This window comes from Periophthalmus magnuspinnatus, chromosome 9 (genome assembly GCF_009829125.3).
Source record: "Periophthalmus magnuspinnatus isolate fPerMag1 chromosome 9, fPerMag1.2.pri, whole genome shotgun sequence".
In the NCBI taxonomy this organism is placed as follows: Eukaryota; Metazoa; Chordata; class Actinopteri; order Gobiiformes; family Gobiidae; genus Periophthalmus; species Periophthalmus magnuspinnatus.
This window is the reverse complement of record NC_047134.1, coordinates 6,656,381-6,681,326: the sequence shown is the minus strand read 5'-3', so window position 1 is coordinate 6,681,326 and position 24,946 is coordinate 6,656,381. Positions and strand designations below refer to the sequence as shown.

Genomic DNA, 24,946 nt, shown 5'->3' with positions numbered 1-24,946 from the left:
TGCCCATCTCAGCACAAATGTGGTAGCATCAAAAAAGCTCCTCTGTGTTTTTAAAAGTCCACTGTGCAGCTCATCTGCTTGTCTCCATGGAGATGTTATTGCTTTAACTTGAATGTTCCACCTTATGACATTAATCGACCAAGTTACACATCATATCTTTTTACACTTTATTCTTATTGCATGACACTTTATTCTTATTGCACAAATTTTATTCTTATTTAAATGACTTTTTATTCTTATTCTTAAATTCTATCCTGTGGTTGTGGCATCTTGTAACTAAGAGAATTTCCCTTCGGGGATCAATAAAAGTGATTCTGATTCTGATTCTGATATCTGTGGAGAAGCAACCCCACTCACACAAGGCATGCATTTAAAGAGATCTTTGAATAAAAACTACCTGCAACTGAAAAAAAAACATAAGATGGATAAGTTTAATGCCATATTGTGGAACATTCCAAGCACACCGGTGTCTCCATGGGACAAACAGGAAAGTTCCTTAGTGAATCTTTAAACCAAGGCCCACAGTGAACCACAGCCCTTGGTCAGTTGGCTTGTTTCTTTGGTAGGAGAGTCGGGAAAGAGACGTACCGCAGTCTTTAATCAGGTGCCAGACTGAAATAACAAAAGGAGCCGTTTACTACAAGCCCCAGTGGTCACTCTGGAAACAAACACGAGTTTTATCACCTCAGAGTCAGAGAGTGTGAAGGACGAGCTAAGAGGGTGACCAACATCATACTGACTCCATACTATTTATAGAGACCTCAGATACAAGTAACACTGAAAGAATGTATGCCCATTAAGTTATGTTATTTTGAATAGGTTTTATTGCACAATGGAGATAGATCATGTCATATTTAAGAGGCAGCCATGTTTGTTTTGATACAGACACACCATACATGTCCCCCACCATCCACCTGTCAATCAAGCCCATCTGAACTCATAAGTTTGTAAAGTATTTAAGTAAAGTATAAGTGTGGAGTCTGATTCTCAGGCAGTAAAAATGAGGAGTTTGAGTGTCTTATGCACTAAATGCCCCCTAAACGCCAAAACAAGGAAGAATCATATTTTTTATTTAAACAAAGTGAATCTACCAAAATCTATCTTTGTCAAACTTTAATCAGTAAATCATTGCAACACAGTGAAAGATAATATTGATTTGAGAAGCACAATGATAGGTTTGGTCACCCCATAGAGGGCAAAGTGAAGTGTCTTGCTCTAGGACACAACACAATGAACTCAAGAGGGATTTCAACCATTAACCCTCACGTAATATTTAAAGACTGTACACAATTCCACAATCACCTGGCAACTGACGCAGGGCACATGAGCTAGTTTACAAGGCAGACAGGCTATTCATGTGTTTCAGCTGACATTTTGAGGACTTTTCCACATTCAAAAGAATATTTTGTTTCAATTGTTAATTACTTTGGCAACAGTCTTAATTATTCCTCATTATAAAACCCATAGACGCTCTACCAAAACTGCCATGGAGCAATGTTCCAATGGAAGCATTTGGTGGATTAAATCAGATAAATGCAATTCTATTCAATAAATGTTTTGCCCTTTTCTAAACAGTGTGCGTTATATGTTATTACAAGTTTAAAAGAAAAAACACAGGACAGTGCAGATTCTCTAAAGTCAACAAAGAGAAACAATAAAAGCTGTTGAACTGACGTCAGAGAAATTATAGATTTTGTTCTGAATAATACAAGGAAACGGCTCACACAGTTCACTCAACAAATGAAATCGCTCACATATTTCACCAAACGAAAGTGTTCTCCAGCTTCACTTTGACCAAAAAAGGTTCTCCAGACATCAGCCCCACAACAGTGACAGCTCCAGTGTCTGATAGCAGAGGTCTGAAGTGGCCCCTAAACTCCACAGGAGCAGCTTGTGTCATGAAGTCTGAACTGTGTGAACATATGTGTCTATGATGTAAAATAAAATCTGCCGTGAGGACTGAATGCCTTTATGGGCTTGGAAACATTCTGTTCACAAAATGCCTTGATTTCAGTATGATTTCAATCAGCCTAGGCCTGTCAGCTTTGGGCCAGCCCAAGTGATAAAGGACTGGACCAGGACCACATCTGCGTGAGGCCACATGTGAGGCCCGGTGAACTCATGGTAGAGGGTATACAGCCACACCAGTGCGTGGTGTTGCACAGATGACATGATCAGCTCAAAAAGTGCCTCGGTCGACCAGGAAAAGTTCCAGTGGTCCAGCCCTGTCTGACATTGATTCCATCTGAAACATGCTTTGTTGCATTGGGCCAGTCTGTTTATTCCACTGTCAAACTCTGAGTTGCTGTGTCTCCTTATATCGATGTTATTCTGCAACGTCTTTATCTCAAAAATGCTCAATGTAAACACAGCCGGTCTGTCCATATTTAGCCATATATTTATCCAAAACTAATCCCATAATTCCATTTGAAATGATCAGGAAAACCTATGACAGGATGCACGGTGCTTGATAAGCCAAAGCAGATATAATTGAGTGATGATGAGATGTGCCAGATGGAAGTAGCATGGTCCAGCTGAGCACTACTTGGTCAGGATTCAAGATGGCCCGCCAACTGCTTCTTGTTGCCAGCTCTGAGCACCAGCCAGTTCTTTTAGGTTGATGTTTAACCTTTGCGTGATGGACAGCTCCCTCTCGGCCACCTCTCCAATCACTCAACGTACTCAGCAGAGTTCCCTTAATGAAGCCATCTCAGTTTCATTTTACAGTGAGTTGGAGAGGGATAATTATACCCACAATGTGAGAACACAGTGAACTTGCAGGATCTTGAAACCCGTCAAGATCTTTAACAGGTGCAACGCAAATCCGGTATGAACGCCCCCACCCACCTCCAAAAACAATGCACTCTGTTCTGTGTTCAGATATAACAGGGTGATAATGATAAAGGTCAGTTAAGGCTATGTACAGCAGTTTTAGGAAGGCAAGTCCAATCTTATTCATTCATTTGTAATTTCAATGCAAAACCTCAAGAAACAAACTGGTAGGCACGATCATTGTAACATCATAGTAACTCCTATCATTAGTGAAAAACGGGAGGTATAGAGCCAAAGTACAAAAAGCAACGCCATATGGTGTAATTAATTAAGAGAACTAAAAAGGCTTGGAAAATAAAATATATAAACATCGTCTTCAGTTACATCTTTTAAATAGCTTATACTTTAATTTCCAGAGCTAATCCATAGACTGTGTTAAATGTGTTACTAATAAAAAGACTGGGATAATGGAGAATTTCATATGAATATAGAAAAACAACAAGCCAACGCCATGGTGATTAGCAAACTCACTATGTAAAATGTAAGTAAGTAAGTTAGGATTAAACAACAAGGACCAGGAGTTAAACCACAGACTGTATAAAGAAGTGGGAAGTGGAAGTGAGTGTGATGTCACCAACAGCGTCTGGTCAAACAAAGCTCATCACGGCTAGCAGTTATAGGGGCTAATTTGGAGCCGAGTTCCATATTTGGAATTCCAACGGCGAGTATTATAGCAGGCTGTTGAAGGTAACGCCCCTTTCCACCCACAGTGCTGGTTTAGCAGGGAGCAGGAGCTTAGGAACACTTTCAATCAGACCTGTTGCTAACCCTAGTGGGATGCCTGATTTATCTGTTATTAATGTTCTTATCTTGATTTACAGACACAATAAACAAAAGCAAAATAAAAACACCAGGATCATGTAGAGCAAGTTAATTTTAAGACCAAAATGACAAGTCTGACAGCAGCAGTTACAGATAGAGGGGCCACAGTTTTTACATAGAAAGTGAATTGGGGCCAGAGTCGATGGAGCCGGAAGTGCGCCCATGATCATTTTCTATTTGAAACGTGGCGGATAACAGGTTGGCTATGTCCATTTATGTATACAATGTATGGTCCAGTCCCTTAGGCTCACAAACAAGTGTAGTTATTTTTTGTTTATCCATGTCTGTCCCAACTCTAATGACTTTAAAATGTTCCAAAAATATGGAATTGAGTTTATATCAAAATTCAAAACTCTAAACATTTCATTTCCTCCTTTGACAAACACACTGGCACAAACAAACACCTGGTTGAAGCTACAGGGTTAGCACTCGCTGTGATTAGCTGAAGTGAGCTGACAGAAAAGGGCAAGCTGAGACAGTGCAGTGAAATGGAGGGGGAGGGTTAGCATGAAGCTAGCCCCCGGCGCGACTACGCTAACCTCCAGTATTTACTGTCGAGTTCAGTGTATGGAGTAACAACAATATAGTTTTCCTCTATATGGATGTGTATAGAGGAAATGTGCATTTGTGTGTGTGTGGGTGTGTGTGTGTGGGGGGGGGGGGGGGGGGGGGGGGGGGGGGGTGTAGGACGAGTTTCAGACATAATGCTGACAGCTCTGAACATTATATCACAATGAACCTGTGTGTTAGTGCAGTGGACTGGGAAATAACTGATATTTTGCAGCTGATTCATCAACATTCCCTGTGGGTATGATGCTAACTGAAGGCAATGCTCTGTCTGCAGCCTTATTAGACATTAATCTAACCTTTTAATTCAGAAAAAAAAGAATTAACTTCTGAACTACAAGAGGTGAGGTAAAATGTACTTTTAAACAAGGCTCTTTCAAATAAATATTACAGTCACAAGCTAGCTAGCATTGGCCAATATTTTTTTTGTCATTCTCAGCTTTTTGTTGAAAATCAAACTCCTAAACGGGACCATGAACACTCAGATTGATCACAGGCTCCTGAAAATGTGTTGTACAAATCCATTTTGTATTTTTTTACTTGAGTTTTCAGAAACTAAAAACGTTTTCACAGTGTTTGCTAATGTGTGCATTGTGTTACCATGGTAACTGCTGAACATTCCACCATACGCACTGATGCAGAACCCAGCCCCAGCGTCACATCACTGTAAAGCATAAATATGTTGGTTCCTATAGTTTAAATTACATATGTGTTGTCCAGGTTTATGGTTAATATCTCTATAATTCCTGGGCCTATCCACATGAAACTAAAACTGTCTAAAAGAAATTTGGAGATTTCTTTCAAAATCTCCCTTAGAGTTACACAGACCCCTGCACTACATCTGACATCATGACATCATCACATTCTAGAATCTGAACACAGCCCATTAAAGGCAGTGCACACCCTTGTTCTGAAAGTCAATTATTTAAAAGAGGCTAAACCCAATTTTTACCAGAACAAATCAATGTTACAGCATTAGCAGCTGCCCAAACTCTTTCCTCATCCTGCAAATTTCGAGCATTCTAAATGTCATTTGTATAAACATGTTTCACAGCAATCAAGTCACGGCACTGCTAACAACAGCTAGCCTGATAACAACAGCTAGCCTGCTAACAACAAGTAGCCTGATAACATCAACTAGCCTGATAACAACAGCTAACCTGATTACAACAACTAGCCTGCTATCAACAACTAGCCTTCTATCAACAACTAGCCTGATAACAACAGCTAACTTGATAACAACAACTAGTTTGATAACAACAACTAGCCTGATAACAACAGTTAGCCTGATAACAACAGCTAGCCTGATAACAACAACTAGCTTGATAACAACAACTAGCCTGATAACAACAGCTAGCCAGATAACAACAGCTAGCTTGATAACAACAGCTAGCTTGACAACAACAGCTAGCCTGATAACAACAGCTGGGCCACTATTAATGCATCAACTTTATTTCCAGGTTTGCGGTTGATTAAAAAAAAAAAAGCTTGATTATAAGCTGCCTTCATGTTACACACAGTCAGTGAGAATTCTAAACCTAACTGCGGTGCGTTATTTTTGTATAACCGCACAGATAGTTCCGGCAACAGTTGATCACTGTCCTGTATCACTATACTGGGAGCATCACCATAGCAACGGGTAACAAATAAACTAGTGTTAGGAGGTACTAATGTCAACTAACACAGAAATAACTAAAGCTTCGAACATCCAAAAACAGACAAAAGGTCAGATTTGAGTGGAGTATTTTTAAGTAAGTTTGTGGGACCCTGGTATAAGTAGATTAAATGATCCTTCCTTACATGTGTACCAGAACTAAGCAAATTTCACTTCATGAAAAAAAACACACAAAAACATTACCCTGTTTAATAAATCTTAATATTAGTCTACACTTTTCTGGCATATGGCTCTCAGCTGATGATAAATTTCTTTTAAATGTATTTATTCAACAGGACAGTGTATGTTTACAGGCATACGTGACAATTACATGGATGTAAACATGCTATCTTAGCACCACAGGCTAATTTCCATTCACTGTACCACAGGGTCATGGAAGGGTCACAGAGAGCGCTGCACGATAGTCCAGTGTTTCAATGTTCTGGTGGTGTAGGCTGAGGCTCACATGCCAGGCTCTGTGCCAGGGTTGTGGGTTAGATTCTCAACTCTGACCTTTTGCTGTATGTCTCTCCCCTCTCTTCACTTAGTATTCTGACTCCAATAGCTTCATTCATCAACTCAATAAAATCTATAGTACGTGACCAATGTACTTGTTTTTAACTCTCTATAAATAGTGGAAAATAGGAACTGTCTTAATGTTGTTTTTTTCTTGTCTTTGCCTGTATGGATGTTATTCTGTTGTATGTTGAACTTTCTGCCTCTTGGCCAGGTCGTCATTGAAAATGAGAATTGGTTCTCAACTGACCTTACCTGGTAAAATAAATAAATAAATTCACCCCAAATACATGCTTAGGTCAGGTCTGTCCAATCCAAAATTCCAAAATTAAATATAAAATAATACCAAAATAAATACAAGTTAACATAGAGTTCCTGTTATGTCCTTAAATAATTTCATCAACAAAACACTGAGAAACATGCGGTTGTGTCATGTGAGCTGTAGTGAGAAGAATGAATGAAACTTTTCTGGAAGAGTCCGCCACCTGCTTGCCTCCATGGAGATGTTATTGGTTTGCCTGAAATGTTCCACAGTAATAAATGCTAGACAGTTTAATGCCATGCGATGGAACATTTTGTCTAAGCAAAGCGAGAGCATTCTATCTATAAAGGCAAAGCGAAAACATCTCCATGGAGACGAGGAAGAACCTGCCATCAGAAAAGTTACACAGTGCACCTTTAAATTTAGTTATTCAATTAAAAAACAGAACAAAATCCTTTGTAACTGTGAGCTGCAGTGACAATGAAATGATAGAAAACCAATAGAATCCAACAAAGCCGTGGTTTATCAGGAGTTAGCCGAGTGCAGACGCTTTCAGACGCCAAACACAATAAGATGTGGAAGTCTGCTGGCTCTCCAGAGACTGGTCTGTGCCAAAGAGATAACACAACTCCACTGTCCTCAGAGAGACTCACTGCTAATACAATCATTAACCAGCACAACCACATTCTCGTAGTTGAACCAGCACAAAAAACAAAAAAACCCACTCTGAGAAAAAGTATTCCAAAAACAAAGAGATGACAAGATGGATGATCCAAACAAGACAACATGATTTCCAATGGAGCCGCACAGTCTGACACAGTTATTAAAGTCAAAGTTTAAGGTAAAAGTCAAAGTAAGATGTGAGAAGTGCTGCAGGTCAGGGTCAGGTGTTCCACAGATTGACTTCTTTATAGAACTTGTAATAAGAGAAAACCTTCATTTTCCAACAATAGGGGGATTTCCAGTGTTTCAACACCAAAGTACAACCACAGCTATGAAAAATATGTCCATCTATCTATCCATTTTCTGCTGCTTTTCCGGGGCCGGGGGCAGCAGTGAAGCAGGGACTCCCAGACTTCCCTCACGTCCTCCTGGGAACGCCTTATCGTCCCGCCAGAGGAGCTCCTCTGGTGGGACCCTAAGATGTTCCCAGGCCAACTGACAAGCATAATCCCTCCAGTGTGTCTTGGGTCTTCCCCGGGGCGTCCTCCCAGTGAATCATGCCCGCAACAGCTCCCTAAGGAGGCGTCCATGAGGCATCCAGATGCCCAAGCCACCTCAGCTGGCTCCCCTCGATGTGGAGGAGCAACGGCTCTACTCCAAACTCATCCCGTGTGACTGAGCTCCTCACCCTCTCTCTGCGGAGGAAACTCATTTCAACCGCTTGTATCCATGTAGACTGGTAAATTGAGAGCTTTGCCTATAGGCTCAGCTGAAAGGCAAAGTTCAAAAATATGTAAGTTAAATTATAAAAAATAAACTTTAAATCCACTAAATGTACTTAAAATGTTTTTTAATTCAAAATATTAAACAAGTTCTAATAAAAACAGGAGTTGAGGTGAGTGCTTCAGTGAGGCTCTGGTCCGAGAGGGTGCTCCATGTTTTGTTCTGGTTGTATTTTCGTGTTGAGCAAATCTTTGAGTTTTAGGTTTGATACAGAAGCAGCCGCAGACACGATCTCGTCTGTGTTCTTCATCTGTAGAGTAATAATTGAGAAAGGAGCGGTAATGAAAAGCTCTTGTTCCGTCTGCGTCCATGACATGAACAGATCTATGTGTGTCCAGTGATGGCAGAAGCACGTCTGTAAAGCTCCAGAGGGGAAAGAGCTTGTCTGAACGCAGATATAAAGAGCTCAGTAAACACAAGGAGATCACATCAGAAGACACCAGCTCCAGTTTGTTCAGATGTGTTTAGATGTTTGTAGCTGTTTTGATTTTTGGTGTTGTGTACTATCTGTATTTAGTCCTACACTTGTGTGGAGGCACTCGGACTCATTCAGCTCCACAGCTCCATTCACATCTCTGTTCTTCAATTTAACGAGTTCTTTTGTAATTATGGTTTTCTGAAACTGGCCATTGCTACTTAGCAAAGCCTGAATAACGAGTTTATTAAGAAGTGTGAACTCTTCGTAAATACTTAAATATTTTGGTCTTGGTTTAGTCCTGGTTTAGTCCTGGTTTTGGTCCTTGTTTAGTCCTGGTTTTGATTCTGGTTTTGGGCCTGGTTTATTCCTAGTTTAGTCCTGTTTAGTCCTGGCTTAGTCCTGGTTTAGTTCTGGTTTACTCCTGGTTTAGTTTTGGATTAGTTCTGGTTTAGTGCTGGTTTAGTCCTGTTTTAGTTCTGGTTTATTCCTGATTTAGTTCTGGATGAGTTCTGGTTTAGTTCTGGTTTAGTGCTGGTTTAGTCCTGCTGTAGTGCTGGTTTAGTCTTGTTTTAGTCCTGGTTTAGTTCCGGTTTAGTCATGGTTTAGTACTATTTTAGTCCTGCATTAGTGCTGTTTTAGTCCTGGCACAATCTAACTGCTTTACTTTTAAATGAGTCAAACCGAATAGCTCAGAATCGTTCTGGTGAATCAAAACATCACATTCACATTATGCAGAGCAGGTTTCCATTCTTTACCATATTCCTCCATCTGTGTTCTTCAGGGAGCTGGTGGAACGGGATCGAGGCTTCAGGATGATACTCATGGCTCCCGGCTCCGAGCTCCAGAATGCCTACACCATTCCCGGTCGTTTCTGAACACCTCTGTCTCAGTAGAATCCAGGCAGAAATTGCCTTTGGAAATCCTCAAATTCCAAGTCTCTGCAGAGGCATGACAGAATCCGCAGTTTGCACGGTGAAACGGCACAATCTCAGCTCCGGCTTCGGTTCTGGCTCCTGACGAGTTCAAATCCGCTCTGTGTTCTTCTCTTTCAATAGTCCCGTTTTGCCAATCTTTTTACCTTGGAACACTGTATGTGGAGTTCTTGCCTTTCCAGCTCTGTCCAGCTCACTGTGTTACTCAGCGCTGCACTGGCTGGGTAAGTCTAAGGAGAGAGAGGAGCGAGGGAGAGAGGAAGGAGGAGAGAGAGAGGAGGAGGGGGGTTGTTTTGGTTGTAGTAAGTCCTCAAAGGGGCGGGACTTGTCTCTCCTTAAAGCAATCCTAACAATCGTCTGATCTGTCAATCAAAGCTGCTGCTGCTGCTACGGTAACATAAAACCAGCTCCGTATTCAAGTGTGTAGGAAGAAAAGATGTGTTGTGTCATCCACTGAGTCAGATGGAGAGAACAAGAGAGAGAAAAAGAGAGAGAGGGAGAGAGGAGAGAGGGAGGGTTAAGAAAAGCGAGAAATAGATGGAGAGAAAGAGAGAGAGGGGAGAGCGGGAGGGTATATGGAGAGAGGGGAGAGAGAAAAGGTAAAGAGAGATAGATAGGGAGAGAAGAGGGAAGAGAGACAGAAAAGTGCTTGGGCCCAGATCAATCCAAAGCCTCGGCCATGAAGACGTTTACACTGTTGAATCTGTCATGATTTCAGCCTGTGCATTTTAAACAAGGCCTCTGTGAGTGGCATTCATCAAATACACTCACAGGTCTGTGAGGAGGGGGGACTGTGCCACCTGTGGCCTTGCCTGGAATGTTACACAGTACACAGTGGCATTAAATTTATGCTGCTTGCTTTTAGTCAGATGTTTTTACTGCTTAAAATGTAAAACCCGCATGACTTACTTACAGTGATAGGGCTGTAATGTTAGAGCAAAGAAATCATCATAGTGGGTCTGATTAAAGTATGTATACTTTAAAAACACAGAGGAGCTTCCCACACACACTGAACACTTATAACCCGCTCTGTATGGATTTTATGGAGAGTCTGAACAGCAGGTCTCACTTTACAGGAACAAGAGAGTTCTTCAAGGCAAAAGCAATGACTAACCAGTCCAGACATTTTAAAAGAGCTCCAGCAATATTTTTGGCTGGCGGTTCAAATCCCGCTGTCAGCAGAAACAACATTTACTGAGATCCATTGACACACAGGCTGGTGGTGCGATTCTGTGTACACTGGTGTAAGAATGCGTGTGTGTGAATGGATGAGTCGTTCCTTGATGTAAAGCTCTAAAAATGTGACCATGACCATTTACTATTACATACAAGTTTAACCAACCTGTGTCCTGCTGAAGACCTCATGTTCTTCAGTATTTCAGAGGGTTAGACAGATGGCCACACCTTTGTGGCCATCTGTCATAGGTGTGGCTGGCAATAACACACATAGGTGTGGCAATAACATGTGTCAATAGAACATGATCTGTGTGTGAAGCCACTAAAACACCAGCTCACATCTGTGAATACTACTACTACTACTGCTACTGCTACTACTGCTACTACTGCTGCTACTGCTACTACTGCTACTACAGCTACTACTGATACTGCTACTACTGCTACTACAGCTACTACTAAAGCTACTACAGCTACTGCTACTACTACTACTGCTATTACTACCACTAAAACACCAGCTCACATCTTTGAATACAGCGGAGCAAATATTTGTCAATGAGATACTACTGTTCAACCACATCGGACTGGAAGTGTGGGTGAATCTATTTTAAAGATGTAGGTTTATAAAGTCTTTATTATAGTTCTGTTGTTTTATTTTGTCTTTTTTTTCTCCTATTTTAAGTCTGATTTTAACAGAACTGACCACTTCCTTGTGTTTATTTATGTGAAGCACTTTGTCAAATGTTTTTTGAAAAGTGCAACGCACCTGATGAAAGCTCAGCGTGTAACACAAACTGTCCACTTTACGATATGATGTATGATATGATTAAAGACGCTGTACCTAATTTTTACTGTTTTAAAAAACCTGAAAACCAGAACTAGTTCATTTTAAACAGTTTGCTTCAAAGTTATTCTTCTCTTACCTTCTGCATACTCACCATCCTAATTATTCACCATGATGAGTTTACAAGCATTTTGCCCGCAGTTTGCCATGATAGTAAAGCTAACAACAACTAGCATACTAATGCGCACTTCCCGATTATTGGACTCCTCCCAGTTTATGCAGGGAGACAACACAACTGAAAAACAGATATAAACTACTACAGATGTGTCTCATTATATTTACAACTGTGGGTCCAGATCACACCTATATCCATATAATATTGTCCCTGCGTGAATGCTGCCTTTAAACGTGGTATGAACGCTGCCTTTAAACGTGGTATGAACGCTGCTTTTAAACGCGGTATGAACGCTGCCTTTAAACAGTATGAACGCTGCCTTTAAACGTGGTATGAACGCTGCCTTTAAACACGGTATGAACGCTGCCTTTAAACGCAGTATGAACGCTGCCTTTAAGCAAAGTATGAACGCTGCCTTTAAACAGTATGAATACTGCCTTTAAACGCAGTATGAACGCTGCCTTTAAGCGCAGTATGAACGCTGCCTTTAAACAGTATGAACGCTGCCTTTAAACACAGTATGAACGCTGCCTTTAAACACGGTATAAATGCTGCCTTTAAACAGTATGAACGCTGCCTTTAAACAGTATGAACGCTGCCTTTAAACAGTATGAACGCTGCCTTTAAGCGCAGTATGAACGCTGCCTTTAAACACGGTATGAATGCTGCCTTTAAGCACAGTATGAATGCTGCCTTTAAACAGTATGAACGCTGCCTTTAAGCGCAGTATGAACGCTGCCTTTAAACACGGTATGAACGCTGCCTTTAAGCATAGTATGAACGCTGCCTTTAAACAGTATGAACGCTGCCTTTAAACACAGTATTGACATTGCCTTTTAAACACAGTATGAACGAGTAAAAGTTGTGTTTCCTCTTCCCACTGCTCAAGAGGCCACTCTGGTTCAGGTGCAGTATTAGATTTGTGACAGGGTTAAACTGGTGGAAATAATCTGATAAGTTTGTGTCACATTCCTCCTGAAATCTGTTTAAAACACAGATGAGAAGAGTCATGACAGGACCCCACACTAGAACACATGGGTTTGAATCAAGCTCCGCCCATCTCTGTGACATCACACCAATCACTACCATCTCAAAGTCACAGCAACTTTATAAAATAGGAAAAATACTGCCCTCTACAGGAGACAAGGTAGTATCACACTCAAAATAACTGGAACTTCATCACTTTGATGAGAGCAGCACTGTCGGCATAACATATGTTAAAGTGTGATTTATTACTGAAGTAAATACAGACAATAAACGATAAAACTGAAAACAAAACGTATTTTAAATGAATGATATTTTTCCATATGGCTGAGCTGTAGAAATAAAAAGCAGAATGAAACACTGAAGTCATTAGTTTGTGTCATTTTAGCACATAAATCAGTCTCCTAATCAGCCGACTAATTTCCACATCTGCAAGAGTGCAATGCATACATCTGCATACATTGCAGGAGTGCAATGAGTTTGCATTATTCTTTAATGACAAGGTTCAGGGAATTAAAAATGTCATCAGTTCTGCAACGCACATAACAACCCCGCAGCTACCTGACTCACTTTGCACCTGTAACTGACAAAACTGTCCCACACATTGTCACCAGTCTGAGTTCATCTACATGCTGCCTGGATGTGTTACCCACTAGATTTCTAAAGTCTGTGCTTTTAATGTCTTTCTTACTCTGTAAAGCACTTTGAATTTTTGCTTTGTGTGCGAACTGTGCCATACAAATAAACTTGCCTTGCCTCCTTCAGCTGAAATCTAATCATTCTGCAGAAAAAAAATAACCAAAAAAGTCCCACGATAAAAAATCAACCCCAAAAGGGCTGTTCCATTTGTAATGTACTGGACGATATGTGGATGTGGTGATGATGGTGAGAGGCTGAGAGCTGAGAGCTGGATTCAAATTGGACTAGCTGCTTAAAATATGACAAACATTACATTACATTACACTACATTGCATTACATTACACTACATTACATTATATTACTGCCTGAGGAAACTGCATTTTCTGAACGACTGCTTTTTCAAACTGTTCAGTTGGATAAGTTTTTTAAATCAATATTTTAATTTATAATTGTATATATTTTTGTGCTGAACCAGCACGTGAATGAGCTCAGCAGTAGAGCAAGCCACACGATACATCATTTCAAAGGCAGACACACCCCTCTCACTCAGTTTGAACTGCTGAACTCTGAGTCTTTGGTCACTTCTCTTTCCTTTCCTCACATTCTGTCATAAATAAATATAAAAAGAGAACAGCTTTTTGACATGAACCGATCCAAAAGATTTGGATTCTGTAAAAGAGAGCAAAAAGTCCCATCTTAAGTACTACTGTTCACACTGCCTAAGTATAAATGCACTATGGGAGCTGTATTATAATGTCAGACCCTCGATCCTTTACTGTAGGAACAAAAGGTACTCACATATGTTTAGATCAGATGAGCCTAGAGACTCATTTGGAGTAAACATACTTTCACAGAAACCGGAGCTCTTAACTTTAGATACATGAAGATATAAAATACCAGTATTTCTACAGTATTTTCCCCAGTATGAGACTCTTAAGCGTATAGGTTTAAACTCCTGACACAATGCTGCCCCCTGGTGGTACTTCAGCACACACTCCACTTCCTTCTTAAAGCACAGGTCCAGTGTAAATGGGATCGACAGCAGTATGCAGTGTTGAATAAAGGTGTTTTGGTGAGCAGATAAGAGCCTAAAGTAAAAGCCATGAGGCAGACAGATGGTGAGGCTCAGTATTGACAGGGAACCATTCATATCTATGAGAACAGAACAGTAAACAAGAGTACAGGCCAGACCTAAGGATAGCACTGAACAAGCTAGCTCCAAGCACAGCACGGAACAGGCTGGACCCAAACACAGTATAAAACAAGCTAGCTACAAAAACAGCACAGAACAAGGTAGCTCCAAATACACCACTGAGCCCAGACAGCCCAGACAGCCCAGACAGAAACACAGCCCAGAACAACCTGTTCTATCACAGACTCAAGGACATTTTCACATTTTTTCAAAATTTTCAAAGAAATTAATAAAACCTTAGTCTGGAAAAAGACTTTTGTCTCCTCATAAAGAGAGGATAGAGGTGAAGAGGATGGTTCAGACACTGGGTTAAAGTCTGAGGGGCACCGATCCAGCTTCGGTACCAAATATGATACTATTTAAGTATCTGTTGATCCCTGATGGCAACTGATACCAGAGACAGAAAACAGCATTTAATTCATTTAAACAAAAATAAAATAAGACAAAAGTGATCCGCATGTGTTCTGGAGCTGTCCTGGAGCTGTTATTCATCTCTCAGGTTATGACAGAACACCTTTTTGTAAAAGTTCAAACACTCATTCAAACATTCTAATGGCACGTTCACATTGCGCCGTTTTTGCAGTGCATTTTCAAGCATTAGAGCGGCGTGAATCTGGTGTTGAAGCTGCACGTCTTGAGCGTTTATGCGTTGGGCACTCTGTTCATCCATTGGCAGCTCTGTTCACGCATCCATAGTTAAATAAGATGAACTTTTGCAGTTTGATGCGCAGCGTCAACCAATCAGAGACAACACTCCAGTGATTTAGCGACATCATTATCCAGAAAAAGTAGAAAAACATCAGCTAAAAACTAGCAGCTACTTAATTATGCTGGCCAAACCAGCTATTCACGGGCCCAGACACATGCCGTCGCAGAGCCGAACAGTTCTGTTAATGGGTTTTAAAGGTCCTATATTAGTCCACAATGGCAGTCAGAGACATTTGTCCTTAAATGAGAGGGGTCCAACTAGAGGCGTCCAATTAGAGGCATCCAATGTGTTTTTGACGCCCTGGTTTTAATGCAGCATGAGGCTTTCTGGACCAAACACGACCTGCAAACAGTCTCATTACATCAGTTTACCTGTACAACCAGGATATCGACTGAACCAATATGTGATCTAACACGCCGTTGACATCTGATTTGACTACTTATTTCCCTGAGCTTTTTCAGTCTTACAGGAATCGTAGGACAGTAGGACCTCTACTGCACACTAATATTACTATTACACGACATATAGTTGTACATGCACTGTGTTATTCAGTGTTTCTCTTGACATCTTTAGGACACTCACCGATCTAACTCCCCCTGTAGGTTTACAGGGGCACAACAGTCTAACTCCCCCTGCAGGATTACAGAGGCATGACAGACATACTCCCCCTGCAAGGTTACATACTCCCCCTGCAGGGTTACAGGGGTACAACAGACAAATACAGAGCAGAAATGAGCTTAACCAGCTCCTGCTGCACAAATGGAGCAGAGGCTGTGATGCTGTGAGCGGAAGAGCTGATGGAGTCTGATTATTTTTCATTAAAGGCTTGTATAGCTCTCTCCCTCTCTCCCTCCATCCCTCTCTCCCTCTCTCTCGCTCTCCATCTATCCCTCCTCTCCTTCTCTCCCTTTTTCTTGCTCTCCCTCTCTCTCACTCTCCTGTTCTCCCTCTCTGTCTTGCTCTCCTCTCCCGTTCTCTCTCTCTCTTGCTCTCCCACTCTCCCTCTCTCCTGCTCTCCCGCTCTCTCTTTCTGTCACTACCTCTCTCTCGCTCTCTCCCTTTTTCTCTGTCGTACACTCTCTCCATCCCCCTTTCACCACTCCTCACCACTTTTCTCTCTTCCCTCCTCTCCTTCCTCCCTGCCTCTCTGCCACACACAGTAGCTGATCCAGGTAAACAACTCCAGCAGAAAAACACATTATGAGCCTGAGTTTTATGCAAATCTCTGTTCCTTCATATTGCCCTGGCTCATGGTGTGGTCTGGTCTCATCAGGGCTTCTTCAAGTCAAAAGAAATACATCAGACTCTTCATGGAGGAAACATCTGTCTCATTTAGATCTTTCTATTGGCAACAACATCTATGCCTTTAGTTTTTATAAATGATGATGATGATAATAAAAACACTCTTTTTTCAACATTAAATGGTGGTACTTTGTTTTCTGTTCCCATGTGGCCTTATATCTGTGTAATTCCTCAGTGGCCCAGGTAGGTTGCATAGTGGTCCATGGGTGTATACTAGTCTATTTGTCTTATACTTGTACTGATATACTGGTGTATTGATATCAAGATCATTCTAAAGATATTCAGGAAAGGTTTGTTTCTGTCAATGGGACTGTTTTAGTATCGATACCTGTGAAACATGAGTATGTAGTTTTCACAGACATGGAGAGAGCGGGGAGGAGAGGTCTGTGGAGGTGATGTTCTGATAAGAAATGCTCTGTGTACACTCACACAGGTCACACAAACACATGGAGACGCACTTTAAAACAGGCTCTGACAACAGTTGATTCAAAGTCCGACTGCCACCGACTGAGCTTTACAAGATTTTGAATTTGACCAAACATAAACGTCACAGATCAGAAAAACTCATCAAGAGCTCATTGTAAACAAATCACTATATTCACTTCACATATATCACCAGATCAGAGGCTCGTCAGGTCAGATGCCTTTGTAAATTGATTTAAAAACTGTAAAACTTTTGCAAAAAATCATGAAATATCTGAAGAGATGCACACAAACAAACCAAACACGGTCTGGACATTAAAATAGATGTAAAACGGTGTGAAGCGCTAAAGCTAAGTGCATTTAACACTGAGAACAACCTTCTGATCCTCTGTAAAAGACATGCTCCCACAAAGCCAAACTCACAGTGGTCCCTGGGCATCACCATGACAACAAATTAGGTTCGTTGCCATAGTGATTAACCATTAAAAAAATAATAATAGCAGGAAGCTGGAACTAAATACAGTCATTCATATCTGCTCCTATGTCCCCTACCGCATACCCTCCTACCCCAGACCACATGCCCAATACCCCAGACCCCATGCCCCCCACCCACCCTATGACCCATACCAAATGCCCGCTACACCAGACCCCATGTCACCTACCCCATGCCCCCCACCTCAGACCCCATGCCCAATACCCCATGTCCCCTGCCCCTTACCCCAAACTCCATAACCCAGACCCCATGCCCCATACCCGTGCCTGTTCCTGGGCTTGATGTCAATGGGTTTGTGGGTAGCGTAGGGGGATCCTCTGGAGCAGGCATGCCGATATCGAGCTATCTTCTCCAGGGAAAGATAGTCAGACTGCAGCGGTAAACTCATCCTGTCTGGTGCTACCTGTGCTCCTATAGTCCAATGTGTGATGGAGAACGAGTGACTGAGGAGAGGGGCGGGGTTAAAAAGAGGAAAAGAGGAGAGAGAGAGAGGGAGAGAGGGAGACGAGGAGATGGAGAGAGAGACACAGACACAGAGGGGTGGGGTTAAAAAGAAGAAAAGAGGAGAGAGAGAAGAGAGAGGGAGAGAGGAGAGAGGGAGACACACAGAGAGGGATGGGGTTAAAAAGAGTAAAAGAGGAGAGAGAGAAGAGACAAAGAGAGGGACAGACAGACAGAGAGAGAGAGAGAGGGGAGAAAGAGGAAAGGAGGGAGGAGCAAAGGGCACCAGAAGAGTAAACTTGCGTATCAGCTGCAGTCACTATGGGCCATATATTCCACAGTATTTGTAGTGTGTTGTTGACTAAAGAGGTGGACAGATATTAGCAGTATTATCATGACCTGGGACAGTTTACACAGAGTTTACACAGAAAGTCTCTCTGCACAGTATCTGAGGATTCATGCCTGGGTCACATTTTATTCCCAGGTATATGGGAGAATGTGTGGTCAAAATAAGCCCAGGGTGTGCTGTCAGCATCTAAAAGTGTTTTATTGTCCGATAATCGGGATGTGCACATTAGCATGCTAGTTGTTGTTAAATTTACGGTACTGGCAAACCTCTGGTTTGTGAGAGTTGTGAAAAGTGCTTATAAACTCATCATAGTGAATCATTAGGATGCTCTGGATGTGCATCAGATAAATGAGGAATAACTTTAGAACAACTTTAAAATGTTTTTTCTTGTTTTTAAGAGATAGTAAAATCATGTACAGTGCCTTTAATTTTCTATAAAACAGCAAAACACATATGTTCTTTATATTTAAACCTACACAGACTCTACCTCAGTTATTAATGACAATGAATCAAATGAAATTATATGAAAATTTAACCACACGGTGATTAAACAACAACAAAAAAAAAAAAGATTGTCGGGGCACTAAAAATACTTTTGACTTTCACCCCAAAACATATCATATAGGTAAAGACTCGTCTTTTCCACCGTGGGGCAGTAGAGTGTCTCTCTCACAAACCCTTTACGCTTTAAGAGTGTCACAGTAATGACAAAATAGAACCATTGTCACAGCAATTAACAATTCACAACAGTTTTATCTTTTGAACGGTGAAAAGTGCTCAAAAGGGCTGCTCTAAACAGAAAGATCACAACAGGAACACAACAATTACAACACTGTCCAGTCCAGTGCTTCATAAATATATCCCATGCTGAATGTAAACAGTTCTGTCAGTTATTTGCATGTTTTCATCACAAACATCTAGAGCTAAAGGAGCTCGAGGTTGCACTCTGAGATGAGCCAACATGTGAGCTCCAAGGCTCACATGAGTTACCATATGTTCATTTATTCAGCAATTTACATTTATAATATACAAACTTTAACCATATATATTTTGCTCATCCCACATCCTCATCATCAGGCCAACTTACAGTTCAGCTCTATGCAGAGGGAACCCTGCTCGCTGTATGTATGTGTGTGTATGTAAAGGTAAAAACATCCATAACTGAATTAAACTTCATGTCATGTGAGTCACAGTCTCAACCTCAACATGTCCTAAACTGAACCTCTGTGTCGCACCAGCAGGGGGCAGCCTCTCCACACACAAACCATTCCCTCTTCTCAGGAGTAGGGTAGTGAACGTTTCCTAAATAGCTTTAGAATGATCTTGAGCTGTATCAGAACAAGTATAAGACACATAGACTTGTATACACCCATGGACCACTATGGAACCTCCCTGGACCACTGAGGGAGTACACAGATATAAAGCCACATGGGAATAGAAGACAAAGTACTGCCATTTGTAAAATCAGTGTATATTGTCTGAAGAAAAACAAGAGCCACATCCGAAGTAAACTTGATTTCATTTAAATTTCAACCTCACGTCCTTGCCTGAACCTCCATGTTGCACCAGCAGGAGGCACTCTCTCCACACATTCAGCGGTCACTGATCCATCCCCTCTTCACAGCAGCTCCAGAGGCTGAATCTCCATGGAGTCAAGCCGGGTGCACCGCTCAGGCAGGTGCAGACAGCATGAGACAGGTGCACATGACAGGTACACATGACAAACAGCCCACACGTATGACTGAATACACACATGCACGTGCGCACACACACACCCCTACACACACACACACACACACACACACACCTACACATAGAGATCCACACATATATACACACACAAGTTAAAGAAGTGGGATACTGGGTGATCTGTCAAAAATAATATCTATTTTTTTTACTTCATGTTGATTTATAATATTTTTAAATAACTTTAAAAATGAAGGAATATGGTTTTCAGCCTTAATTTCCAGTGCAATTAAACAAACACAACACTTCTTCCCTCCATTTACAAATTTTATATTTGAAGAATTCTTCCTCATTCTTGATTATTTCAAACGTACTGATTTAGTTTATGTCACATTTCCATTTGGAGCACCACCAGAAAAGTTCACAGTGCACTTTTAAACCAATATGTGTCCAGGTCCATTGGTCATTTACAACATATATTTCAGTTAGCATCATGCTGCTAATAGACGTGCTGTTAATGAGCTGTACTTCAGTTTCACTAATGTGGCCAACAGAGGGCAGTAGAAAACACACTCATCCCTTTTTATTTTATGTATGAGTTCAAAATGCTAACTATTAAATAAAAGTGTCCACAGTCGCATTCAGTTATGAACATTTTATTTCACCCAATGCAATTTCTTAAAAAGCTCAAATAGAAAACACTCTTTTCCACCTTGTGATGTCATGTGGTAATACAGGAAAAGCTCCACTGTGTTTTTAAACTCCGTACACCTTCACTAGATGAGTTCAGCCCTGGAATTGCCAATCTCTACTGAACAAAAGGTAAAAGGAGCTGTTAACTTGAAAACTATCACTTCATGACATCACAAGGTGGAACAGAGCATTTTGAGCTATGGAGATGTAGACAGACTAATAATAAAGGATTACTCAAACATGTGTGAATGAAACAAAACTACTCCAGGTAGTTTTGAGGAGGTAACAGCATTATAATGTGGCTTAAAGCTCACAAGAGTCAGTTTTGTCTAATATAGGACCTTTAAAAGCCAAACAAACAAAATCTAATTTAAGGGATGAGCCAATGAGCACACATGTTTGCACTCATTTGATTCAAATATGACATAAACATTTTTAACTATAATTTTAAAACAAACAAACATGACACTTGGCTCTCTGTAACAGGTTGGCTGCAGTGTGGAACTTGCCGGGGTGAGGTCCCCAAACACTGGCCTGCTGCTGTAATCCTCTGGACTGGATCAGTGGAGGTAGTGCCAGCTCTGATGACGCATTCACTGTCAAAAACACAGCCAGAATATTTCAGCGCTCTATTGTTTCCTTGAGCCGTGCTGCCTTCAGGACCAAACATGTTCTTCCCCCAAACCACAAGAATGCAACAAAAGTCTGTGTCATTGTATTCAGACATGTCCACACCACAGTTTGGCAGGTCACAGGTCTGAAGCATCGATGAAACGTGCCAGTGCAGATGCTAGTGAGATTTTTCTGTCAAATAGTTCTTTAATAATGAAACAGAGACTGCATAAAGAAGTGAACTGAGCGTCGTCCACAGCGTTATCCTCATCAAGGCCAATTTGGAGCTGAGTTCCATATTTGGAATACTGACCACGAGTATCATAGAAACCAGAGAGCCAATCCCTTCCCGCCTTCATCATTGGTTTAGCAGGGGCTGTGTGCTTAGCAACGCTGTCGATCAAACCTGTTGCTGGGAGCAACCTCAGGGAAAGAAGTTGCCTGATTTGTCTGTTATCAGTGTTCATATTTTGATTTACAGCGAAAAATAAAAACCCCAGGATCATGTAGAGTGGGTTAATACATTAGTAGTACATTTTATGACTGAACTGACGAGTCTGTCAGCAGCAGTTACAGAGAAAGGGGCCACAGTTTTTACATAGAAAGTGAATTGGAGCCAGAATTGATGGAGCCGGAAGCGTGTCCATGATCAGTTCCTATTTGAAACATGGCGGCTAGCAGGTTAGTTATGTCCATTTATATATGCAGTCTATGTAATCAACAAACTGCAGTGGTCCAACTGTTTGGATGGTCCACTTTTATTTTCTCTTTAGTTTCATGATTACATTTAGTTTGCTTAGTTAGCTTAACACTGTAACCATTCCAGGTGGATGGTCGCCTTGGAGATGTTCTTACTTACTCTGGAATGCTCGACAATACAGCATTGAACTTATATCTCCATAGAGACGAGCAGCTGACATCACCTGACCAAGGTACAGCTCAGGTATGTGAAAAGGTGACCTTGTTCACAGTACAGCATGTTTCTGCAGGTAATAAGTGACCTGTAATTGAATAAATACAAGATGAATATGTTTAATGCCATACTGTGGAACATCCTACCTAGACAGAGCAGTAACATCTACATGGAGATAAGCAGGAGGCAGACCCTCCTCTCACCAGAAAAGTTCCATAGTGCAACTTTAATGGCTCCATCTCTCTAAATGCAGTTCAACCTGAATCTATTTGTTGACAAGTTATTTTAAATTCCTCACTCTTCAACTGCACCTAAGCCAAGTGTTCTCAGTGAAAGTGAAATACAAGTTGCTCACATCCACCATATTTCCCCTCCAATAATTTAACTAATAACAAAATAGAACAGCAACACACATCTGAGTCCAACACAACTCATACAGCTTCATATTTAAATGAGTGAGGAGCGGTGACAGTGACAGATGGAGACAGAGGCAGAACTCTACAGAAGAGGAGGAGCCAGTGTGTCCAATTTTTTCAAATGTATTTCTGTAGACCTTTTTTGCACTTTTCCTCAGAATAATGTGACTGTGTGGAAATGCCTCCAGTGAAACCTCAGTTTAATACCACAGTGAGAGTCTGGTCTTGTACCTGATGTATTTGACCCAGTAAAGGTCCTGTACCTGATGTATTTGACCCAGTACAGGTCCTGTACCTGATGTATTTGACCCAGTACAGGTCCTGTACCTGATGTTATTGACCCAGTACAGGTCCTGTACCTGATGTATTTGACCCAGTACAGATAGAATGTGCAAGCAGCTCTTCAGGTCAAAATAGGTCTACTGTGTACTGTCTGCATCTAATTATAAAGTGTTTGTATGATAATCAGGAAGTGCATCTTAGCATGCTAGTTGTTGTTATTGTTCCTGTCAAGGCAAAACTCCACTCTCCTCTCTTGTGATAAACGCATCATGGTGAGCAATTAGGATGTTCTGAAAGCATAAGTTAAGTGAGGAATAACTTTGGACCACTGCAAACTGTTTAAAATGAACTGGTTCTGTTTTTCATGTTTTAAAACAGTAAAAATAATCACAGTGCCTTTAAAATGAGGATATATTGATACTACAAGACGATGTATAAGAGTGTGATCATGGTATTGGGAAACTAAAGGTAGAACTGAATATCTGAACTCAAACTTATATTGTGATGAGGGCACATTTTAACATGGACAAAACCTCTGAGTGTCAGTTACAGAAGCAGAAACGTGGGATTCCACTTTCTCCATATTTCCACATCATCTTTACAAACATGTGGGATTCCACTTTCTTTGTGTTTCTGTCTCTACAATGACACAATACGTTTCTTTGGCAGTGCGTTTGAGCAGCTGTTATTTATGTCCATGAGTAATACTTGCTCTCCCTATGGTCCCCTCAGCTCGAGACCTGTTTATGATGGGTTACCATGGCAACCGGGCAGGCATGACACTCTGATAACCAATCAAAGTTGAGTCGCTAAGGGCAAGGAGGCAGATTGTTGTAAAACAGCACATTGTTTAACACTGAGTGAAGGGTGAGGCCAAACCTCGGAAGAATCACACTCAAAACACAAGTGTTTGGACCTGGTTTGAAGTTCATATCTCTGTAATCACTTCAGGTTAAGGTTAAAGGTGCACTGTGGAACTTTTCAGGTGGATAGTTCACTACCTGCTTGTCTCTATGGGTACACTATTTCTTTGCCTTGATTAGAATGTTCGGCAGTCTGGCATTATATCTATCTATCTGCACAAAGACAAGCAGGAGAAGCCACCAGGCCATTTACAAGTCACATCTGTGGAGAGATGGCCCTGTGAGACCTGGTCTCGACCTGGTCTCGACCTGGCCTTGACCTGGTTTAGACCTGGTTTAGTCCTGGTTTAGCCCGGGTTTAGTCCTGTTTTAGTCCTGGTTCAGCCCTGATTTAGTCCTGGTTTACCACTGGTTTAGTCCTGGGCTAGACCTGGGCTAGACTTGGTTTAGGCCTGGGCTAGACTTGGTTTAGTCCTGGGCTAGACTTGGTTTACAGTCCTGGTTGAGTACTGGTTGAGTCATGGTTAAGTCCTGGTTGAGTCCTGGTTTAGACCTAGTTTAGTCCTGTTTTAGTCCTCATTCAGTCCTGACTTAGTCCTGGTTCAGTCCTGATTTAGACTCAGTTTAAACCCAGTTTAGTCCTGGTTTATGGTTAATAGCTCTGTAATTCCTGGGTCTATCTACATGAAACAAAAATTGTCCCAAAGTTCAGTGTCTTCTCTGTCAGTTTAAAAGTCAAATGAATGTCACCAAAGGATTTTAAAACAGAAGATTAATATGACGAGTTTGTGGACCCAAGACTAAACCAGGACTAAACCAGCACTAAACCAGGACTAAACCAGGACTGAACCAGGACTAAACCAGGACTAAAACAGGGCTAAAACAGGACTACACCAGGTCTAAGCCAAGACTAAACCGGGACTAAATCAAGACCAAATCAGGGCTAAACTGATAATGAGAAATTTTAACATTTGTGGAGCAGAAGTTTGGATTTTGCTTTAAACACACTGAATCTTCCATAAAGTTACATAGGATTATACAGAGTTATATATTTATATAGAACTATACAGAGTTATATAGATTATACTCAATTATATAGAATTTCACAGAGTTATATAAAATTATATAGAGTTATACAGAGTTATATAGACCCCTGCCCTCCATTTGACATTATTGCATCATTAATGTCTTTAAAAACAGCACATCACATAGAGGTTTATGGCCCTGTTCTTCCATGTGAAACTGAATCCACTTACTCCCAGTGTGCAGCGTGGAGCCAACACAGAGTGATGCTCTGGTGCTGCTTTGCTACTATAAATAGAAAGAGGGATAGGAGACACGACTCACGGTGGTGAAATGAAAACACT

General features: G+C 41.2%; 1 protein-coding gene across 4 annotated transcripts in view; it reads right to left on the bottom strand.

Moving 5' to 3' along the window:
- Nucleotides 1–24,946, bottom strand: part of pde4d (phosphodiesterase 4D, cAMP-specific) — a 311,873-nt gene that overhangs the window by 74,916 nt on the left and 212,011 nt on the right. The window contains exon 1 of one of the 4 annotated variants that reach the window (XM_055224394.1): nt 9,273–9,390. The exons of the other annotated variants lie outside the window; for them this stretch is intronic. Coding sequence (XP_055080369.1) covers nt 9,273–9,340 — 68 coding nt within the window. The 5' untranslated portion in view covers nt 9,341–9,390. Of the gene's footprint in view, nt 1–9,272; nt 9,391–24,946 lie in introns of those variants that run through there. 4 annotated transcript variants of the gene reach the window in all.